The 21,512-nt window shown below is 47.7% G+C and overlaps 1 protein-coding gene across 4 annotated transcripts in view; it reads right to left on the bottom strand.

The window, feature by feature from the left end:
* fn3krp (fructosamine 3 kinase related protein) overlaps positions 1-21,512 on the bottom strand; it is a 41,535-nt gene that overhangs the window by 13,173 nt on the left and 6,850 nt on the right. For 2 of the 4 annotated variants that reach the window (XM_072483140.1, XM_072483139.1), the window contains exons 2-4: positions 14,691-14,842; positions 6,740-6,855; positions 5,858-5,940 (exon numbers count right to left, since the gene is read on the bottom strand). In XM_072483140.1, the coding sequence (XP_072339241.1) occupies positions 5,858-5,940; positions 6,740-6,855; positions 14,691-14,833 (342 nt within the window). In that variant the 5' untranslated portion in view covers positions 14,834-14,842. The remainder of the gene's footprint in view (positions 1-5,857; positions 5,941-6,739; positions 6,856-14,690; positions 14,843-21,512) is intronic. The other 2 variants (XM_072483142.1, XM_072483141.1) reach the window with 2 other exon arrangements.

Below are 21,512 nucleotides of genomic sequence, written 5' to 3'. Positions count from 1 at the left end.
TGTCCATATGTTTCGGTCATGCCCGGCATTGGAGGGGTTCTGGAGAGGAGTGGCGGGAGCAATATCCCAGGTGGTGAAAGTCCGGGTCAAGCCAAGCTGGGGACTAGCAATATTTGGAGTAGTGGATGAGCCGGGAGTGCAGGAGGCGAAAGAGGCCGGAATTCTGGCCTTTGCGTCACTAGTAGCCCGGCGAAGGGTCTTGCTATTGTGGAAGGAGGCGAAGCCCCCTAGCCTGGAGGCCTGGATTAACGACATGGCGGGGTTCATAAAATTGGAGAGAATTAAGTTTGCTTTGAGAGGGTCTGCACAGGGGTTTTACAGGCGGTGGCAACCGTTCCTAGACTATCTCGTGGAGCGTTAGAGGAAGGTCGGTCAGCAGCAACCCTGGGTGGGGGGGGGGGGGGAGAAACGAGAGATTGTTTGAGGGGATGGACGAGCGGGAGATGGCATGGAGGGTGGGGAGAAACGGTACGTGCGGCCAAGAGCCAGTGTATAAAGCTATGTAAATATACCATCTTGCCATGTATATATCTTGCTCAGGGAGATTTTGCGTTATTTTGTTACGGGAGGGGGGGGGTTACTGTTTGTAAGGGGAAAAATTGTGTTGTTTAAAAAAGAGAAGGTAGTGATGAGCTGCCTTCTTGAACTGCTGCATTCCATGTGGTGTAGGTACACCCACAGTGCTACTATGGAGGGAGATCCAGGATTTTGACCCAGCAGCCGTGAAGAAACTGTGATATATTTCCAGGTCAAGATGATGATTGACTTGGAAGGGAACTTCCAAGTTTTGGTGTTCCCATGTATCTGCTGCCCTTGTCCTTCTAGTTGGTAGTGGCCATGGGTTTGGAAGATGCTGCCTAAGAAGTTTTGGGGAGTTCCTGCAGTGTATCTTCTAGATGGGATACACTGCTTCGACTGTGTGCTGTGGTGGAGGGAGTGATGTTTTTAGAAGGGGTGCCAATCAAGTGAGTTGCTTTGTCCTGGATGGTGTCAAGCTTCTTGAGTGTTGTTGGAGCTGCACTCATCCAAGCAAGTGGGGAGTATTCCATCATACTCCTGATTTAGGCCCTGGATGTGGTGGGCAGGCTTCGGGAAGTCAAGAGGTGAGTTACTCACCAGAGGATTCCTAGCCTCGGACTTACTCTTGTCGCCGCAGTATTTGTATGGCTCGTTCAGTTCAGTTTCTGGTCAATGGTAACCCCCAGGAAGTTGATAGAGGGGGATGCATTGAATGTCAAAGTGCGATGGCTTGATTCTCTCTTATTGGAGATAGTCATTGCCTGGCAGTTGTGTGGCACGAATGTTACTTGCCACTTGTCAGCCAAGCCTGGATATTGTCTAGGCCTTGCTGAATTTGCAAGTGGACTGATTCAATGTCTGAGAAGCTGCGAATGATGCTGAACAAATGCAGTCATCAGTGAATATCCCCACATCTGACTTTATGTTGGAAGGCAGGTCATTGATGAAGCAGCTGAAGATGGTTGGGCCTAGGACACTAACATGACACTGCCCAATAGTAAACAACAAAGTTACAGAATATTAACTTATCTTGCAATACCAACAGTTTAATATTGCCTGAAAATGTATAGGTAAAGTATAGCATGAAGTCCCAGCATTGAGTCCTGGGTCATTCTACTGATATATAACCCAAGGATGACACTCCTCCACTAACTGGTGCCTGTTGCTTCCTCTCTTTCAGCCAATTTCACCTCCTGATGTTACTGAGTAATTTCAATTTGTGAAGCCTTTCATGTGAACTCGAGGTCCAGGCACATTGCAAAATAGAATTTTTGAAATTCCACCTGGAATGGAACATCCTTAGAAGAAAGCAAGTTAGTTCGTCAGGCAGAATTAACCCTTTGGTTACTAGTCATCGGCACATTTCCATTAGTACTTTGTAGATTCCACCCACACCCTAACAATATGGCATAATTCTTTGGGGATGCATTGATTTTGAGCCTAATCTTCTTCCCAGTGATCTTAACATTAATTTCCCTTGTAAAACCTAGTGATAGTTTGCATAACTACTAATGTGTTTTCTCTTTTTTTTTCATAAATTTAGTGTACCCAATTCATTTTTTTCCCAATTAAGGGGCAATTTAGCGTGTTCGATCCACCTACCTTGCACATCTTTGGGTTGTGGGGGCGAAACCCACGCAAACACGGGGAGAATGTGCAAACGCCACACAGACAGTGACCCAGAGCAGGGATTGAACCTGCGACCTTGGCGCCGTGAGGCAGCAGGGCTAACCCACTGCGCCACTGTGCTGCCCTAATGTGTCTTCTCTAATGCCATTTCTGTAAGTAATCATTTAGTTTATGTTAATTTCTTTTATTTTCTCGCCTGTTTCATTCTCGCTTCCATTATTTTGAAATCTCAATTTTCCTCTCTATGCTGCAAGAAACTGCTTTGAAGATCCTTGTCCTGATTTTCAGACCCCACACCTACCCCTTCATTACTTAAGGAATCTTTTCCAACCATATATTTCAACCTTCAATTAAAGTTGCTGTAACTCTGGACTGTGCTTTGCTCGCCATTAGAAGCCATTCGTTTCGTAGTTTACACTCTCCCAAAAGATATCGATCCTGAAGGTATCATATTTGCTCAACTGAGAATGTTTTTATTGGAATCAGGAAGTTGTGCCATCTCCAAGCCTGCCCTCAGACTTGAGCACTTAATCTAGTAAGAGTTATGGAGTGATGGATGCATTGTTGGAAACACCACTTTTCAGTAAGATGTTAAACAAGGTCTCGTCTGGATGTTTATATAAAGGTCAATGATACCAAGGGATTAAAAAAGAATAAAGTTGCCATCGTCCCAGGTGATCATAGGTGCTTTCCCCTTTGAGGGGGAAGAGCTGACTGGTGGTGATTTAACCTGAGGATCACCACAGATTCACCTCAGACGAGGGGAAAGGTTGAGAAGGTGGGCCTTCCTGAATAATCTCAGTTGGTATGGGAATTGAACCCTTGCTGTTGGCCTTGCTCTGCATCACAAACCAAATGTCTAGCCCACTGAGCTAAACCGGTTCCAAAAGTAATGTAACATTGCCACAGTCCCAGATGACCATAGGTTGCTTTCCCTTTTGAGGGGGAGAGCTGACTGGTGGTGATTTAACCTCAGGATCACCGCACCTCAGGTGAGGGGCAACATTGAGAAGTCGTAGCTACAAGAATAACCTCAGCAGGTACAGGAATTGAGCCCGCACTGCTGGCCTTGTTTGGCATCACAAACCAGCTGTTTAGCCCACTGAGCTAAACCGGCCCCATGGGATTATTCCAAGAAGAACAGGGTGTTCCCTTGATCTCCTGACCAACGGGTATCCCTCACGCCAAAACATATTAACTGGTCATTCGCTCATTTATTGTTTGTGGAACCTTATTTGTTTAATGGGCTCTCAAGGCAACAGAATGCACCTCAGAATTAGTTGCAAAACACTTTTGGCTATCATAAAGCACTATGAACACAAGTCCTCTTTCTAAAGTCTCCTTTTATGCCTTTAAATGTTTTTTGCGAAAAATTCTAACTTTTCAACTGTGCCTTGGTCTGCCCTCCTACCCACACCCCTCCTTACAAATGCAACATCAAAATGCAATTTATTGCACAGAACAGGTCTCGATCAGTTAATGGTACTTCTCATAATTTCTGCTCACCTTTGGTGGTGGTAAAAGGGTTTAAAAGTAAATGTTTAGGCTAAAAATAGTATGGACTGTGTCCAGACAGCAATACGATTCATGCCAGTATTTCTCATTTTATTAATGAATTATACTGGCTGGCACACTTTTCAGCCAAATTATATTGGCACGAGCATACCAGTGATAAGGCATCGGGTCTGTAATGGTAATCTAGTGCTTAACAGTATTTAGTAAAGCTGATTCCACAAACATTGTCCAAAGGGTTTGGTCAGTTATAAATATAACATATTACACAGAAAAGTAACTTTTATTTAAAGCAAAGCTAAAGAAATAAGCATTGCCTTTAAAAGTGCTTATTTTGCAGTGTTTGAAGATCATTTTAATTTCAGTAAGCTTTGATAGGCAAACTGTGAGTAACTGATCCTTTCAATGGATTGCAATCTTCTATGGTCAATTCCTTTCTTTTTAAATTTAGAGCACCCAATTAATTTTTTCCAATTAAGGGGCAATTTAGCGTGGACAATCCACCTACCCTGCACATCTTTGGGTTGTAGGGGCGAAACCCACGCAAACACGGGAAGATTGTGCAAACTCCGCACGGACAGTGACCCAGAGCCGGGATCGAACCTGGGACTTCGGCACCATGAGGCAGCAGTGCTAACCACTGCGCCACCATACTGCCCTTTTTATGATCAATTTCTAGAATGCAGTTGATTAATTTTGAATTTGTAATTTTCTTCCTCCTCTATTATAAAACTTGCTTCAACCATGGACCAGCAGCAGCTTCCAGGTTCTTAATCCAATCCTTATTCTGCAAAGAATCCCTACAGTGCAGAAGGAGGCCATTTGGCCCATCGAGTCTGCACCCACCTTACCTAGGCCCACGACCCCATCCTGCGCACTGATCATGGCCAATCCACCTAACCTGACATCTTTGGACTGTGGGAGGAAACCTAAGCACCTGGAAGAAACCTACGTAGGCACGGGGAGAACGTGAAAATTCCACAAGTCACCCATGGCTCGAATTGAACCAGGATCCCTGGTTCTGTGCGGCAGCAGTGCTAACCACTGTGCCACCCTAATTTGTTCAACATCTTTCAGTCTGGTCACTGTCTGGAGTACAATTTGGGGAACAATTGCATTAGACATTTCAGAATCTAGAGGAGTCGAAAATAACTCACTCCTTTGCCCAGTAACCCCTCTTTCCCGCAAGGAAAGTACACACCACTGTGCACTTTCAACGGTGAAGAAGCTAACATTACGAATTTGATAGATGTGGAGAGTCACTAGTTTGGATTCATATGCTTATCACTCTGCAATAGTCACTGGTGCTCTACCAGTTTATTTATCACAAGTTGTAATTTACTCAAATTTATTCTGATTATATGGAAGTACACTTAGCAAAGTTAGTTTAATGACAGATGTATATTCATCAAAATTAATAAAGAATGCACTTACATTTGATTTTCAGAGCTACGTCTAACCTGCAGTTACTTTATTTGTAATGTAATTAAAATTGCTATTCATGTTATAGAGTAATCAGGTAGCATAAAAGGTAGACAATTTTATACGAGCGATTGTATTTTGACACCTTCTCCTTATATTTCATATTATTCTGTCATGAAGATGGCCTTTCAGCCTTCGTGGTGAACAGTGATTCCATGGCACTATCTGAAGTGCAAAGGAGTTCCTCCACTGTCCCGATAAACCGTTAACCTTCAATCAACATCACCAAAACAGATGATCTGCTCATTTATCCTATTGCTGTTGTGGGGCCTTGCTCTACACAGAATGGCTGCTGCATTTTCTTACAATTTAACAATAACTCCATTTCATGGCTGTGAAGCAATTTGCAACATCCAGAGGTCACAAATGGCACAATATAAATTGAAGATTTTCTTTGATATCTGAATCTATGGGCGGGAGTTTCCACAGCAATCCACCGTGTGTTTCGTGGTGGCGGATGGTGATCTGCCATTAGCCGGCGGCGGGATCTCTTCTGGTCTCCGCCGTTGTCAATAGGGTTTTTCGTTGAATGCACTCCTTACCACTGTGAAGCCTTCAAGCTGGACAAGAAGATTGCGCCGGTGTGAGCGGCCAGAAAGTTCCGGTCTTTATATTTTATTTTTAAATACACTCTAATTGTACAGTAATTTCTGACGAACGAATCTGAGGAGATTGAAGTTCTAAATGTGCGCAAGGAGAACAAAAATCAGCCCACCTGTGGAAGATAACCGCAGCAGGTAGCGATATGAAACCCAAATTTGTTCACGTACTGCATTTCAGACTGCCCTGGCCCCTTACCTATCTCAGACAGAACAAAAAAACATATTTAGGCATAAAAACATTTAGGCATAAACATAAAAAGTCTTTATACTTTTTAGGTGGTACAACAATTTTCATTCAACTTTTAATGCTATTTTCCAAACATGATAATGTTTCATCTATCTCTTCTTAACATTCAGTTGGAAAGTATAAATTTGTGTTCACTTAAACAATTCAGATACAGCAAACCATTATAAAAACAGTACAATCCCTTCTTCATAGTGAGCATTCCACGTTTTCACTTTGTACCATGCTAAATAACTCCAGCTCATTCAGTTAAAACTAAAACTTACATTTCAGTGTTACTTTAAACGATTAATAATTCCAGTTTTCTGTAAAACGTGCCAACTAGTAGTCTTTTCCAAGTTTCATGAACAAAAACAAGAACTACCTTAAAATACCATAACTCCTCACCCACCCAGTATTTTACAGTCCAGCATAATTTTACCACTCTTCCCCCCCCCCCCCCCCCCCCGCCCCAGATGATAGTACCTATTGTGATGAATCAACAAAAATAAATCTTACTCTGAACCCAATGCATTTAACACTTAAAAGCATCAGCATCCTACAATGTATCCTCCCCTCTTCTGCAAAAAAGATTGCAGAATCTCAAAAGCCATCCACAACTACCAGATAGGACTTCTCCATCTGTTGTTGGTGTCACTGAAGGATACACATGAATTTGGGTTATGGATTTGTCAAACTGAAAGCTTACATTTCACATAGATGACAGCAAAGTTACATTTCACATAGATTAGAGCAAAGTTAAATGATTTACCTACAGTATGTGCATCTTTCCTCTGTTGTTCTTTCAGCGTTGCATTGTGAAGGTGCAGATCTGCCAGTTGTTCTCCTAATGTAGCCATGTACCTAGAAGAAAAAACCCCACCAAATCTGGAAATAGAAAGGTTTTGAAACGAGCAAACCAAAATGAATCTTCAAACATCATAGCTACGTCTAAGGCATCGTTGTCCATTGTCTATTTGATGCTATTATTAAGACACAGCAAAACAAAGGATCAAAATGAACTTTTAAAATGTAGCACCAGACTTCCGGTGGCGGCTATGAAGGAGTAAGTCGCACATTTGGTGGCTCCCACTCTGGTCGGACTTCTGGACCTTTCCCGCGGACTTTTTTCTGGTTTTAAACGGTGAATTCGAACGCTGATGCAATTGGGCACCGTTTCCACGTATTAGTGTATAGAGCAAAGAACCAGAAGTTCACAAAAAGGCAGAAATAAGAAGTAAGCCAAGAGCTGTGTTGAAGCTGTAGCAGGAGACAGCATGGCCGAGGACCGGACCCCTGGGGTGGCGGCGCAGCGACCAAGGGTGCAGTTGATGCAGGTCATCCAAGATGGTTTTGCCAAGCAGAAGCAGGAAAGTTTGGGCCCGATTAAAGAATCGATCGATCGGCTAGAGCACAGATTGGACGCCCAGGATCGGGCAATCCAGAAGGTTGAGAAGGCGCTGGCTGAGCAGGAGGAGCATCAAACAGCGGTAGAGCTGGAGGTGGGGATGCTTTGGGACCAGCAGAAAAGGCTTCTGGAGAAGGTGGAGGACCTTGGGAATCGGTCACGCCGGCAGAACTTAAGAATTGTAGGGCTCCCGGAGGGGGCTGAGGGAGCAGACGCTGGGCAATACGTAACGAGTATGTTCGAAAAACGGCTGGGGGAGGGGGCATTCCCCCGACCATTGGAGGTGGACAGGGCGTACAGAGCGCTTGCAAGGAAGCCGCGAGCGGGGGACCCTCTGAGGGCAATGGTGGTGAGATTTCATAGGTTCCTGAACAAGGAATGTATTCTTCGGTGGGCCAAACGAACGCGGAGTTGTAAGTGGGACAACAATATCCTGCGGGTGTACCAGGACCCGAGTGTGGAGGTGGCGAGGAAGACAGCAGGCTTCAACCAAGTCAAGTCAATCTTCTTCAAGAAGCAGGTGAAGTTCGGTCTGCTGTATCCGGCTCGTCTTTGGGTCACACTTGAGGACCAGCATCACTATTTTGACTCGCCCGAAGAGGCGCTAGACTTTGCTAAAAGAAAAGGACTGGTGGGGGTCTGAGAACTCTCGAATTTTGAGGCAACTTGTTGGCCTATATTGGGCCTTTTTTACCTTTTGATTTTCTGTTTTAAATTGGTTTTGCCTCTTCTTACCGTTTCGTTTCGGTTTTTGGAGTTCTGTTTAAGAAAAGGGAGTGTGTGGGGGGGGGGGGGGGGGGGGGGGGGGGGGTGGGGGGGGGGGAGAGTCGATTTTCCGTTTTTGGGTTCTTTTTTCGGTGGATGTTGGCAATGTCCCTTTTGTTTTTACTGATGTGCACTTTTGTGGGCTGGAGACGTGCCTGTTTGAGTTTCGGTGGGTGGTACTTTTGTTTTTGTGTTTTCTTGCTGTTGGGTGTTTGTCTGGGGATTGTTATATGAGGGAATTTGTTTGTATGAGGGGGGGGGGGGGGGAGCGAGGGAACAGTAGGTGGGAGACTTCTTGGCGCCGGGGCGGGGGCCACTAAGCTAGCTGGCTGAGCTGGCTCACGGAAGCACAGTGGGGGGGGGGGGGTGCTTTTGTTTAGTTTACTAGATGGGTTCGGTCTTAGAATAGTGTTGCTTGGGGGGGGGGGGGATCGGTTCTGCTGACGAGGGAGGGACTTCGGTGGAGGGACAGTGAGGAGGTCGGGAATGGGGGCCGCTGTGGGCCAGGCCGGAGGAGTGCGGCGCAGGGGCTGGAGGCGGGCCCAAGAAAGAGGATGGTTGATCGGCGGAGTGGAGGGGGGCACTTTGCCCCCCCAACTGGGCTGATCACCTGGAATGTTCGAGGGCTAAATGGGCCAGTAAAGAGGGCATATGTTTTTGCGCACCTGAGGGGACTGAAGGCAGGCATGGTAATGTTGCAGGAGACACACTTTAGAGTAGTGGACCAGGTCAGGTTGAGGAAAGGCTGGATTCGTCAGGTTTTTCACTCGGGGCTGGATACAAAGACTAGAGGGGTTGCGATCTTAATAAGCGGGTGACATTTGAGGTGGGTAGAATAGTCTCGGATGTGGGAGGTCAATATATCATGGTCAGTGGTAAGCTGCAGGGGATGAAGGTAGTGTTAGTCAATGTATATGCGTCAAATTGGGATGACGGGGATTTGATAAAGAGGGACGATTCTGGACCTGGACTTGCACTAGCTGATCATGGGAGGGGATTTTAATACAGTTATTGTTCCCAGCCTGGATCGGTCATGCTCGAGAACGGGCAGGGTGCCAGCAATGGCAAGGGAGCTGAAAGGGTTCATGGAGCAGATGGGGGCGGGTGGATCCATGAAGATTTAGGCAGCCGAGGGCGAAGGAGTTTTCTTTTTACTCCTACCATATATAAGGTATACTCTCGAATCGACTTCTTTGTCTTGAGTAGGGCCCTGCTGGCAGGGGTGGTGGACACGGGGTACTCGGCGATTACGATCTCGGACTATGCTCCGCACTGGGTTGACCTGCAGGTTAGTATGGATAGCAAGCAGCGCCCGCAATGGAGGTTCGATGTAGGGCTATTGGCGAACGAGGTGGTGTGCGAGAGGCTGAGGAATTGTATGTTGAACTATTGTATGTTGCAGGTGAATGATACGGGGGAGGTCTTAGCAGCAGTGGTCTGGGAAGCGCTGAAGGCAGTGGTGAGAGGACAGCTGATTTTGATCCAGGCTCACAGGGACAGGACGGATAGGGCAGAGACTACAAAGCGATTCTACAAGTCGAGAGGAGGTATGTGGAAGCTCCAGAGGCAGGGCTTTTAAGGGAACGCTGGAGGCTACAGGCGTAATTTGGCTTGCTAACCACAGGGAGGGCAGTGGAACAGCTCAGAAAGGCGAGGGGGGCGATCTACGAGCATGGTGAGAAGGCCAGCAGGATGCTTGCACAGCAGCTCAGAAAGAGGGAGGCAGCTAGAGAAATAGGCAAAGTTATTGATGGGGATGGGAACTTAGTTGGGGACTCGGCAGGGATGAGTAAGGCCTTCCGGGACTTTTATAGCAGGTTGTATAGTCGGAACCCCCTGCGGGGCCGGAGGAAATGAGGCACTTCCTGGAGGGGCTGACGTTCCCGAAGGTGGACGGGGAGCTGGTAGAAGCGCTGAGGGCCCCGATCGGGTTGGAGAGGTTGTGGAGGGTTTTAAGGCCATGCAGTCGGGTAAAGCCCCGGGACTGGACGGGTACTGAGTTGAGCTCTATAAAAAGTTCTCCGGAATATTGGGGCCGGTGCTGTTGAAGGTGTTTAACGAGGCTAGGGAAAGAGGGGTTCTGCCCCAGACGATGTCACAGGCCATGATCTCGCTTATCCTGAAATGGGACAAGGACACGGAGCTATGTGGGTCTTCCAGGCTGATTTCCCTGTTGAACATAGACGCCAAACTGCTGGCCAAAATTTTGTCCTCCAGGATTGAGGACTGTGTACTGGACGTTACTGTGGAGGATCAGACAGAGCTGGTGGCCAATGTAAGAAGGCTGTTAAACGTAATCATGATGCCCCCGGAAAGCAGGGAGGTGGAGGTAGTGGTCGCGATAGATGCAGAGAAAGCTTTTGACTGGGTTAGGTGGAATTATTTGTAGGAGGTGCTGGAGCGGTTCGGATTTGAGAGGGGCTTTATTGACTGGGTTAGGTTGCTGTACAGGGCTCCGGTGGCAAGCGTACGGACGAACAGGACAACTTTGGACTATTTTAGACTGCACCGGGGGATGAGTCAGGGATGCCCCCTCACCCCACTGTTGTTTGCGCTGGCAATAGAGCTGCTGGCAATTGCTCTGAGGGCCTCAAGGGGCTGGAAGGGGCTGGTCGGAGGGGGGGGGGTGGAGCACAGGGTCTCGCTGTATGTGGATGACCTGCTTTTGTACGTCTCAGACCTTATGGAGGGGATGGAAGAAATTATGGGAATTCGGCCGGTTTTCGGGGTATAAGCTTAATATGGGGAAGAGCGAGATGTTTGTGGTCCAGGCGAGAGGTCAGGAGAGGCGACTGGGGGAACTGCCGTTCAGAGTGGTAGAGGACAGTTTTAGGTCCAAGTGGCGAGGGATTAGGACAGGCAGCATAAATTGAACTTGGTTCGGTTGGTGGATCAGATGATGGAGAATTTCCGGAGATGGGATGCGCTCCTGTTGTCTCTGGCGGGCAGAGTTCAAACGGTAAAAATGAAGGTGCTCTCGAGATTCCTATTTGTTTTCTAATGTCTGCCCATCTTCATCCCACGGTCCTTTTTAAGCGGGTCAATAAAGTTATTGCGGGCTTCGTGTGGGGGGGCAAGTCCCCTTAAGTGAAGAGGGCAATGCTCAAGTGGAGTCGGGGGGATGGTGGGATGGTGCTGCTGAATTTCAGCATTTATTACTGGGCGGCTAATATGGCCGTGGTGAGGAGGTGGCTGGTGGTGGTCGTGGTGGTGGTGGGAGGGGGGGCCGGGGGGTAGCCGGCGTGGGTGCGCATGGAGGCTCGGCTTCTTGTGAGGGCACAAGTCTGGGGGCGTTGGTAACAGCGCCTCTGCCGGTCCAGCCGGCGCGGTACTCCACCAGTCCAGAGGTGGTGGCGGCCCTGAGTGTCTGGGGGCAGTGGAGGAGACATGTGGGAGCAGAGGGGCATCGGTCTGGTCCCCAATCTGCGATAATCACCGGTTTGCCTCGGGGTGGATGGACGTGGGGGTTCTGAATTTGGCGAAGAGCGGGGATCGAGAGGATGGGGGACTTGTTTATAGAAGGAAGCTTTCCGAGTATGAGGGCGCTGGAGGAGAAATTTACACTGGCGGGGGGGGGAATGAATTTCAATATCTGCAGGTACGGGACTTTCTGCGGAGGCAGGTACCAACCTTCCCACTCCTGCCGCTAAGGGGGATTCAGGATAGGGTGGTTTCTAGAGGATGGATAGGAGAGGGGAGCGTCTCAGACATACATAAAGAGCTTATGGGATCGGAGGAGACGCAGACCGAGGAGCTGAAGCAAAAGTGGGAGGAGAAGCTCGGGGGGGGAGGGGGGGGGGGGAGAAGAGATAGAAGAAGGCACATGTTCTGGGCATGTCCAAAGCTGAGGGGGTTTTGGCAGGGGTTTGCCAACGTCATGTCCAAGGTATTAAATACGAGGGTGGCAATGAGTCCAGTGGCGGCGATTTTCGGGGTGTTGCAGGATCCGGGAATCCAGGAGGAGAAAGAGGCAGATGTCCTGGCCTTTGCTTCCCTGGTAGCCTGGAGGCGGATATTACTAGCATGGAGGGACTCAAAGCCCCCGAAGCCGGTGACCTGGCTATCGGACATGGCTGGCTTCCTCTGCCTGGAGAAAATTAAGTTCGCCATGAGAGGGTCACTGTTAGGGTTCGCCCAGAGGTGGCAACCATTCGTCGACTTCTTCGCAGAGAATTAATCGGCAGCAGAAGGGAGGAGGATAGCGTAGATTAGGGGATTAAGTAATGGTGGGACCTGTGGGAGAGAGAGGTGGTATTTGCACTATGTTAATATTTTCCTTTACAGGGTGCTTTCACGCTTTCAGGGGTGTGGGTCGGAGAGGGCAAGGTGTCAGAGATTTACCGAGAGATGAGGGAAGAGGGGGAGGAGTCGGTGGGCGAACTAAAAGGAAAGTGGGAAGAAGAACTAGGGGAGGAGATAGAGGAGGGTATGTGGGCTGATGCCCTAAGCAGGGTAAATTCCTCTTCCTCATGCGCCAGGCTTAGCCTGATTCAATTTAAGGTGCTACATAGAGCACACATAACGGGAGCAAGATTGAGCAGGTTCTTTGGAGTGGAGGACAAATGTGGGAGATGTGGCGGGAGCCCGGCAAACCACGCACATATGTTTTGGGCATGCCCGGCACTGGAAGGGTATTGGAAGGGAGTGACGGGAGTGATTTCGCGGGTGGTGAGGGCCCGGGTCAAACCAGGCTGGGGGTTAGCTCTATTTGGAGTTGCGGAAGAGTCGGGAGTGCAGGAGGCGAAAGAGGCCGACGTTGTGGCCTTTGCGTCCCTAGTAGCCCGGCGCAGGATCCTACTCATGTGGAAGGAGGCGAAACCCCCCGGACTGGAGGCCTGGGTAAATGATATGGCGGGGTTCATTAAACTGGAGCAGATAAAGTTTGCCCTGAGAGGATCGGCTCAAGGGTTCACCAGGCGGTGGCAGCCATTTCTCGACTACCTAGGGGAACGTTAGAGGGAAGACAGATGACCAGCAGCAGCAACCCAGGGGGAGGGGGGGGGGGGGAGGGGGGGTTTAGTTTAGGTCAAAGATAAAGGGGTTTTGTTACTTGTGTATTGTTTAAAATTTCTGTATTGTTATTGTTGCGTTTGCTTTGTAAGAGGGGAAAAATTGTTGTTTGGGAAAAAATTTTCAATAAAACATTTATAAAAAAAAAAAAAAAAAAGTTAATATTTTCCTTTTTATGTACATTGTTTATCTTGTTGCTGTTACAATGCCAAAGAAATGCCTCAATAAAATGTTGATTAAAAAAATGTAGCACCTAGTACACTTTGTCACACATATAACTATGTATCATGTTTACATTTCCAGTCTGTCCAGGAACCAGTCTGCTTTCAGTTACCTGATAATAGGAAATCAAACCCATTCCTGCTTTCACATTCCATCTCCAACTTTGCCCAACTCTCTAATCCTCGACTCCATATTGTATTCCTTTTTAAAAAAAAATTTTAGTGAACCCAATTCATTTTTTCCAATTAAGGGGCAATTTAGCGTGGCCAATCCACCTACCCTGCACATGTTTAGGTTGTGGGGGCGAAACCCATGCAAACACGGGGAGAATGTTCAAACTCCACACAGACAGTGACTCAGAGCCGGGATCGAATCTGGGACCTCAGCTCGGTGAGGCAGCAATGCTAACCACTGTGCCACCGTGCTGCCCTCCATATCGTATTCCTGACCTATCTATCCTCAGTTACTGCTCCACAAATTATCTTTAATTATGTCACAGCATATCTAATACATCAGCGCAAATATACGATTATACAAATACAGATATATTACATCCTTGAAACATTCCTGATACCGAGATTTATAATACACATTTCCTTTTTAACAATATTTCTAACCTATTTTTACAACAGTTGCTTTAGCCTCAACAAAATCACACTAAAAAATGAAGGTCTGAGGCATCATTATTACAAATTTATGATGTAGTTGAGCATTGGAATAATGCAGAAGAAATGAAGGTGCATCATAGGGCAGTATTCAGACCAAAGAGTGTGAATAACATCCTGAAACAAGAGTCTGAAGCTTCAGTGTTTCCTAGTGACACCAGAGCCCTAAAATAGGACTGTACCATGGAAATCTATCTCCCATATATTTAAAAACAAATGCACACGAACGAGCTGCAGGGTTTTAAAAAATTCCATTAGCATGCTTTTGTGATGGTGGCAAGTATAATGCCAGACATTAATTGACAAACCCAATTGGGGCATTCCAGCCACTAATTCATAAACATACGGCCAAACACCAAATACTTTGATGCAATTATTATAAGATTAGAAAATAATTTATTCCAAGCATGGCATTAACCGATGCTCAACTTACTAACAAGTTTCTGTACTCACAAATAATAAAACGGGAGTTTGTTTTATAATTATATCATTAAGGAGTGGAATCTCAACTTTTATCTCCAGATTCACATTCGCCTCCCAAATTATGAATCGAAAATCAGCTTTTCATTTGGGAACGATGTTTCCATTCATAAATTAGCTGGTTCAGAATAGATGAATGATGAATAATGAATTTTCCCAAGCTGAAACCTTACCTGTTTAAACTGTGAATATCAAAATGTTCCATAACAAACACAGCTCCACCATCAGAGAGGCTGATCACTTTCACTGGCTTTGGGACCCTCACCGTGCTGGTTTTCAAGATTGCCTCAAGACCTGCCATTTCACCATCAAACATTTTTTTGGCCTGTTTCAAACAGTGTGATTCATGAGATGTTGAACATTGCCAACAAATGTCACGAACAAAAATATTTAAAGCATCATCAACATTTAACAAACCAATGAAATTTGAGGGGCCCAGTTCCAAAATTTCATACATATGTTTCTGGAATTCTCATCCTGCCTGCAATCCTGTCGCTTGCATGCTGCTTAAATACAGTCATTATTTTGGTGAACATAGAATCGCCGCAGTGCAGAATGAAGCCATTTGGTCCATTGAGGTTGCACCGACCCTCCAAAAGAGCTCCCGACCTAGGCCCCCCACCCCCCTCACCCTCCCTATCCCCGTAACCTCTTGGGACACTAAGGGACAATTTAGCATGGCCCATCCACCGAACCCGCACATCTTTGCAAAAGACAATCAAAAATGTATTTACCTATTCATAGTTGGCAAAATTTCATTTATTTTCTGTTCCAAGCAACCACTCAGCTCAAATGTATGGCACGGCTGCCCTTATTTCTTAAACGTTGGTACAGAATTAATAGAATGCAAGGAACGAGTCAATCCAGTTCCCCCAACAAAGCACTCTGATGCGTATTTGCCTTTAATAATCCTCCTTTTTAAGCAATAATACAAATCCCTTTTTAGGAAATCTATAGGTCAGCTTTGAAGATTTGTAACGAAGAGCTCCATATTTTAACCACCCCTGTGTATTTCTCTAATTCCATTCAATTACATAGAATTGAAAGCACAGAAATAGGCCTATACCAATGTTTACATTCCACCCACACCTCCCAACACGCTATTCCATCGAACCCTATTAGCATAGCCCTCTTCCTTTCTCTCTTCACTATTTATCTAGCTTCCTTTCAATAGCGTCTATGCAATTCATAACAACTACTCCATGTGGCAGCAAATTATCCATTCTAACCATACTCTTGAGGAAAGAAATTTCTCCTGAATTCTTTCTTAGATTTATTAGAAACTACGACCCCTATTTCTGGACTTATACTTGTCAAATGGATTGGGATTGTTGACTAATATACTCCAATGCTTAATTCATGTCAAACTAACAGGCCTGTAATTCCTGGCACTATTCACTTGACCTAAACTTGTAACATTAACTATTTTTCCATTTTCTCCTCCCATCTATATGTTCAATGAGCTGTGAACAGAAAGCTATTTGAACTTCTGCCTCTCATTTCCTTCACTGCTTTTGGATATGTTCCATCTGGTCCAGTTGACTTAGAAATGTTAAAAACACTCTTTGCTTTTATAATCATTTTGTTACTGATCTTCATTCTCTCTGTGAGCTTACATCTTCCCTGGTATCAGGAGGATTTATTACCACTATTTTCTGCATTGAAAGCTATTCGGAGAAAACTTAAAAATTCCCACCTGATTAATTTTTAAAGTGCCCACTTGTTTGCAAACACTTTACATTCATTTTTTAAAAAAATATATTTTATTCAAGATTTTTGGCCAAACGTAACAGTACGTAGTGTTTCTTTTACACAACAATAAAGCAATATAAATGGCAGTGGCCAGTTTTAAACAAATAAATAAATAATATATAAACAAAAACAAAACTGAATGGCAACTGCCTTGTCCAAAATAAATACTCTCCAAAAATACAATCCAACAATCCAATATACAATTACCTATAACAAATACCTATACATATTATACATATACAATAACATCTGAGAGTCCGTTCGATTCCTCCCCCCGCCCCCCCCTTCCCGCCACCCCCCCTCCCCCCTGGGTTGCTGCTTTTGTCTACTTCTTTTCCATTCCCTCTATCTTTCTGTGAGGTAATCGACGAACGGTTGCCACCGCCTGGTGAACCCCTGAGCCGAACCCCTTAACACGAACTTAATCCGTTCTAACTTTATAAACCCTGCCATGTCGTTTATCCAGGTCTCCACACCCGGGGGTTTGGCTTCCTTCCACATTAACAACATCCTGCGCCGGGCTACTAGGGACGCAAAGGCCAACACGTCAGCCTCTCTCGCCTCCTGCACTCCCGGCTCTTCTGCAACCCCAAATATAGCCAACCCCCAGCTTGGATTGACCCGGACCCCCACCACCTTCGAAAGCACCTTTGCCACCCCCACCCAGAACCCTTGTAGTGCCGGGCATGACCAGAACATGTGGGTGTGATTCGCTGGGCCTCTCGAGCATCTCGCACACCTATCCTCTACCCCAAAAAATTTACTAGGCCGTGCTCCAGTCATATGCGCCCTGTGTAACACCTTAAATTGTATCAGGCTTAGCCTGGCACACGAGGACGATGAGTTTACCCTATGTAGGGCATCAGCCCACAGCCCCTCCTCAATCTCCCCCCCCAGTTCTTCTTCCCATTTCCCTTTCAGCTCATCTACCATGATCTCCCCCTCGTCCCTCATTTCCCTGTATATGTCCGACACCTTACCATCCTCCACCCATGTCTCTGAGATCACTCTATCCTGCACCTCCTGCGTCGGGAGCTGCGGGAATTCCCTCACCTGTTGCTTCGCAAAAGCCCTCAATTGCATGTACCGAAATGCATTCCCTTGGGGCAACCCATATTTTTCCGTCAGCGCTCCCAGACTTGCAAACGTCCCATCTACAAACAGATCTCTCAGTTGTACTACCCCAGCTCTTTGCCATGCTCCAAATCCCCCATCCATTCTCCCCGGAACGAACCTATGATTGTTTCTTATCGGGGACCGCACCGAAGCTCCAGTCCTTCCCCTATGCCGTCTCCACTGCCCCCAATTTTTCAATGTAGCCACCACCCCCGGGCTTGTGGTGTATTTCTTTGGTGAGAACGGCAACGGTGCCGTCACCATTGCTTGTAGGCTAGTCCCCCTGCAGGACGCCCTCTCCAATCTCTTCCATGCCGCTCCCTCCCCTTCTCCCATCCACTTACACACCATTGAAACATTGGCGGCCCAGTAGTACTCACTTAGGCTCGGTAGTGCCAGCCCCCCCCTGTCCCTACTACGCTGCAAGAATCCCCTCCTCACTCTCGGGGTCTTCCCAGCTCACACAAAACTCATAATACTCTTCTCGATTCTTTTGAAAAAAGCCTTCGTGATCACCACCGGGAGGCACTGAAACTCAAAAAGGAATCTCGGGAGGACCACCATTTTAACCGCCTGCACCCTACCTGCCAATGACAGGGACACCATGTTCCATCTCTTGAAGTCCTCCTCCATCTGTTCCACCAACCGCGTTAAATTAAGCCTGTGTAATGTACCCCAATTCTTGGCTATCTGGATCCCCAAGTACCGGAAGTCCCTTGTTACCTTCCTCAACGGTAAATCCTCTATCTCTCTGCTCTGCTCCCCTGGATGCACCACAAACAACTCACTTTTCCCCATGTTCAGTTTATACCCTGAAAAATCCCCAAACTCCCCAAGTATCCGCATTATCTCTGGCATCCCCTCCGCCGGGTCCGCCACATATAGCAACAAATCATCCGCATACAGAGATACCCGGTGTTCTTCTCCCCCCCACTTCCTGGAACCCCTCAATGCTATGGCCAGGGGTTCAATCGCCAGTGCAAACAATAACGGGGACAGAGGACATCCCTGCCTCGTCCCTCTATGGAGCCGAAAATAGTCAGACCCCCGTCCATTCGTGACCACGCTCGCCATCGGGGCCCTATACAGCAACTGCACCCACCTGATATACCCATCCCCAAAACCAAATCTCCTCAGCACCTCCCACAAATAATCCCACTCCACTCTATCAAATGCTTTCTCGGCATTCATCGCCACCACTATCTCCGCTTCCCCCTCTGGTGGGGGCATCATCATTACCCCTAGCAGCCTCCGTATATTTGTATTCAGCTGTCTCCCCTTCACAAACCCAGTTTGGTCCTCATGAACCACCCCCGGGACACAATCCTCTATCCTCATTGCCATTACCTTGGCCAAAATCTTAGCGTCCACATTCAGAAGGGAAATGGGCCTGTAGGACCCGCATTGCAGCGGGTCTTTTTCCTTCTTTAGGAGGAGCGATATCGTTGCCTCTGACATAGTCGGGGGCAGCTGCCCCCTATCCCTCGCCTCATTAAAGGTTCTCATCAGTAGCGGGGCCAGCAAGTCCATATATTTCCTATAGAATTCAACTGGGAATCAGTCTGGTCCCGGGGCCTTCCCCGCCTGCATGCTCCCAATCCCTTTCACCACTTCCTCCGTCTCAATCTGTGCTCCACGTCCCACCCTCTCCTGCTCCTCCACCTTAGGAAATTCCAGCTGATCCAGAAAGCACATCATTCTCTCCTTCCCATCCGGGGGCTGAGCTTCATATCATCTTTCGTAAAATGCCTTGAACACTCCATTCACTCTCTTCGCTCCCCGCTCCATCTCTCCCTCCTCATCTCTCACCCCCCCCTATCTCCCTCGCTGCTCCCCTTTTCCTCAGTTGGTGGGCCAGCAACCTGCTCGCCTTCTCCCCATATTCGTACTGTATACCCTGTGCCTTCCTCCACTGTGCCTCTGCATTTCCCGTAGTCAACAAGTCAAATTCTACATGTAACCTTTGCCTTTCCCTGTACAGTCCCTCCTCCGGTGCCTCCGCATATTGTCTGTCCACCCTCAGAAGTTCTTTCAACAACCGCTCCCTGTCCCTACCCTCCTGCTTTCCTTTATGTGCCCTAATAGATATCGGCTCCCCTCTAACCACTGCCTTCAGCGCCTCCCAGACCACTCCCACCTGTACCTCCCCATTATCATTGAGTTCCAAGTACCTTTCAATACACCCCCTCACCCTTAAACACACACCCTCATCTGCCAATAATCCCATGTCCATTCTCCAGGGTGGACGCTGTTGTTTTTCTTCCCCTATCCCCAGGTCCACCCAATGTGGAGCATGATCCGAAATGGCTATAGCCGTGTACTCCGTCCCCGTCACCTTTGGGATCAGTGCCCTTCCCAAAACAAAAAAATCTATTCGTGAATAAACTTTGTGGACATAGGAGAAAAACGAAAACTCCTTTCTCCTAGGTCTACTAAATCTCCAGGGGTCTACTCCTCCCATCTGCTCCATAAAGTCCTTAAGCACCCTAGCTGCAGCGGGCCTCCTTCCGGTCCTGGACCTTGATCTGTCCAGCCCTGGGTCCAGCACCGTATTAAAATCTCCACCCATTACCAACTTCCCCACTTCTAGGTCTGGGATTCGTCCTAACATACGCCTCATAAAGTTGGCATCATCCCAGTTCGGGGCATACACGTTCACTAATACCACCGCCTCCCCTTGCAATTTGCCACTCACCATCACGTATCTGCCCCCACTATCCGCCACTATAGTCTTTGCCTCAAACATTACCCGCTTCCCCACTAGTATGGCCACCCCCCTATTTTTTGCTTCTAGCCCCGAATGAAACACCTGCCCCACCCATCCTTTGCATAGTCTGACCTGGTCTATCAGCTTCAGATGCGTCTCCTGAAGCATAACCACATCTCCCTTAAGTTTCTTTAGGTGTGCGAGTACCCATGCCCTCTTAATCGGCCTGTTCAGCCCTCTCACATTCCACGTGATCAACCGGGTTGGGGGGGCTCTTTACCCCACCCCCCCCTTGATGACTAGCCATCTCCTTTTTCAATCCAGCTCCTCACCCGGTTCCCACGTAGCCGTATCTCCCCGACCTCGGCTTTCCCCCGTGACCTCGGCTCACACTGTGCGAGGCCCCCTCCTTCCTGCTTCCCTGTTCCCACCGTGATTACCATAGCGCGGGAACAAAGCCCCGCCCCCAATGGCCGGCGCCCTCAGCTCCTCATCCTCCCTCCCCCCCGACATGGGGAAGAGAGAAAAGTTACAGGGTCGCAGGATTAACAACTTGGGAAGTCATCTCTTCCCTCTTTATCACCCCCCCACTTTGTCCCAAACGTTCTTTTTATGGCCCGCTCACTCCAGTTTCTCCTCGACAATAAATGTCCACGCCTCATCTGCCGTTTCGAAGTAGTGGTGTTTCCCTTGATGTGTGACCCACAGTCTTGCCGGTTGCAGCATTCCAAATGTAATCTTCCGTTTGTGCAGCACCGCCTTGGCCCGATTAAAGCTTGCCCTCCTTCTCGTCACCTCCGCACTCCAATCTTGATATACGCGGATCACCGCCTTCTCCCACCTACTGCTCCGAGTTTTCTTTGCCCATCTGAGGACCATCTCTCTGTCCTTATATCGGAGAAATCTCACCACTATGGATCGAGGAATTTCTCCAGCCCTCGGTCTTCGCGCCATAACTCGTTAGGCTCCCTCCACCTCCAGCGGACCCGTCGGGGCCTCCGATCCCATTAACGAGTGCAGCATCGTGCTCACACATGCCCCGACGTCCGCCCCTTCTACACCTTCGGAAAAACCAAGAATCCTTAAATTCTTCCTCCTCGCATTATTCTCCAGCACCTCCAGCCTTTCCACACACCTTTTGTGTTGTGCCTCGTGCATCTCCGTTTTCACCACCAGGCCCTGTATGTCGTCCTCATTCTCAGCAGCCTTTGCCTTCACAACCCGAAGCTCCTGTTCCTGGGTCTTTTGCTCCTCCTTTAGCCCCTCAATCGCTTGTAATATCGGGGCCAACAGCTCCTTCTTCATCTCCTTTTTGAGTTCTTCCACGCAACGCCGCAGGAACTCTTGTTGGTCAGGGCCCCATATTAAACTGCCTCCTTCCGACGCCATCTTGCTTTGTGCCTGCCTTCCTGGCCGCTGC

The sequence above is a fragment of the Scyliorhinus torazame genome, chromosome 18 (assembly GCF_047496885.1).
Source record: "Scyliorhinus torazame isolate Kashiwa2021f chromosome 18, sScyTor2.1, whole genome shotgun sequence".
Lineage (NCBI taxonomy): Eukaryota > Metazoa > Chordata > Chondrichthyes > Carcharhiniformes > Scyliorhinidae > Scyliorhinus > Scyliorhinus torazame.
This window is presented reverse-complemented; position numbering and strand designations above follow the sequence as displayed.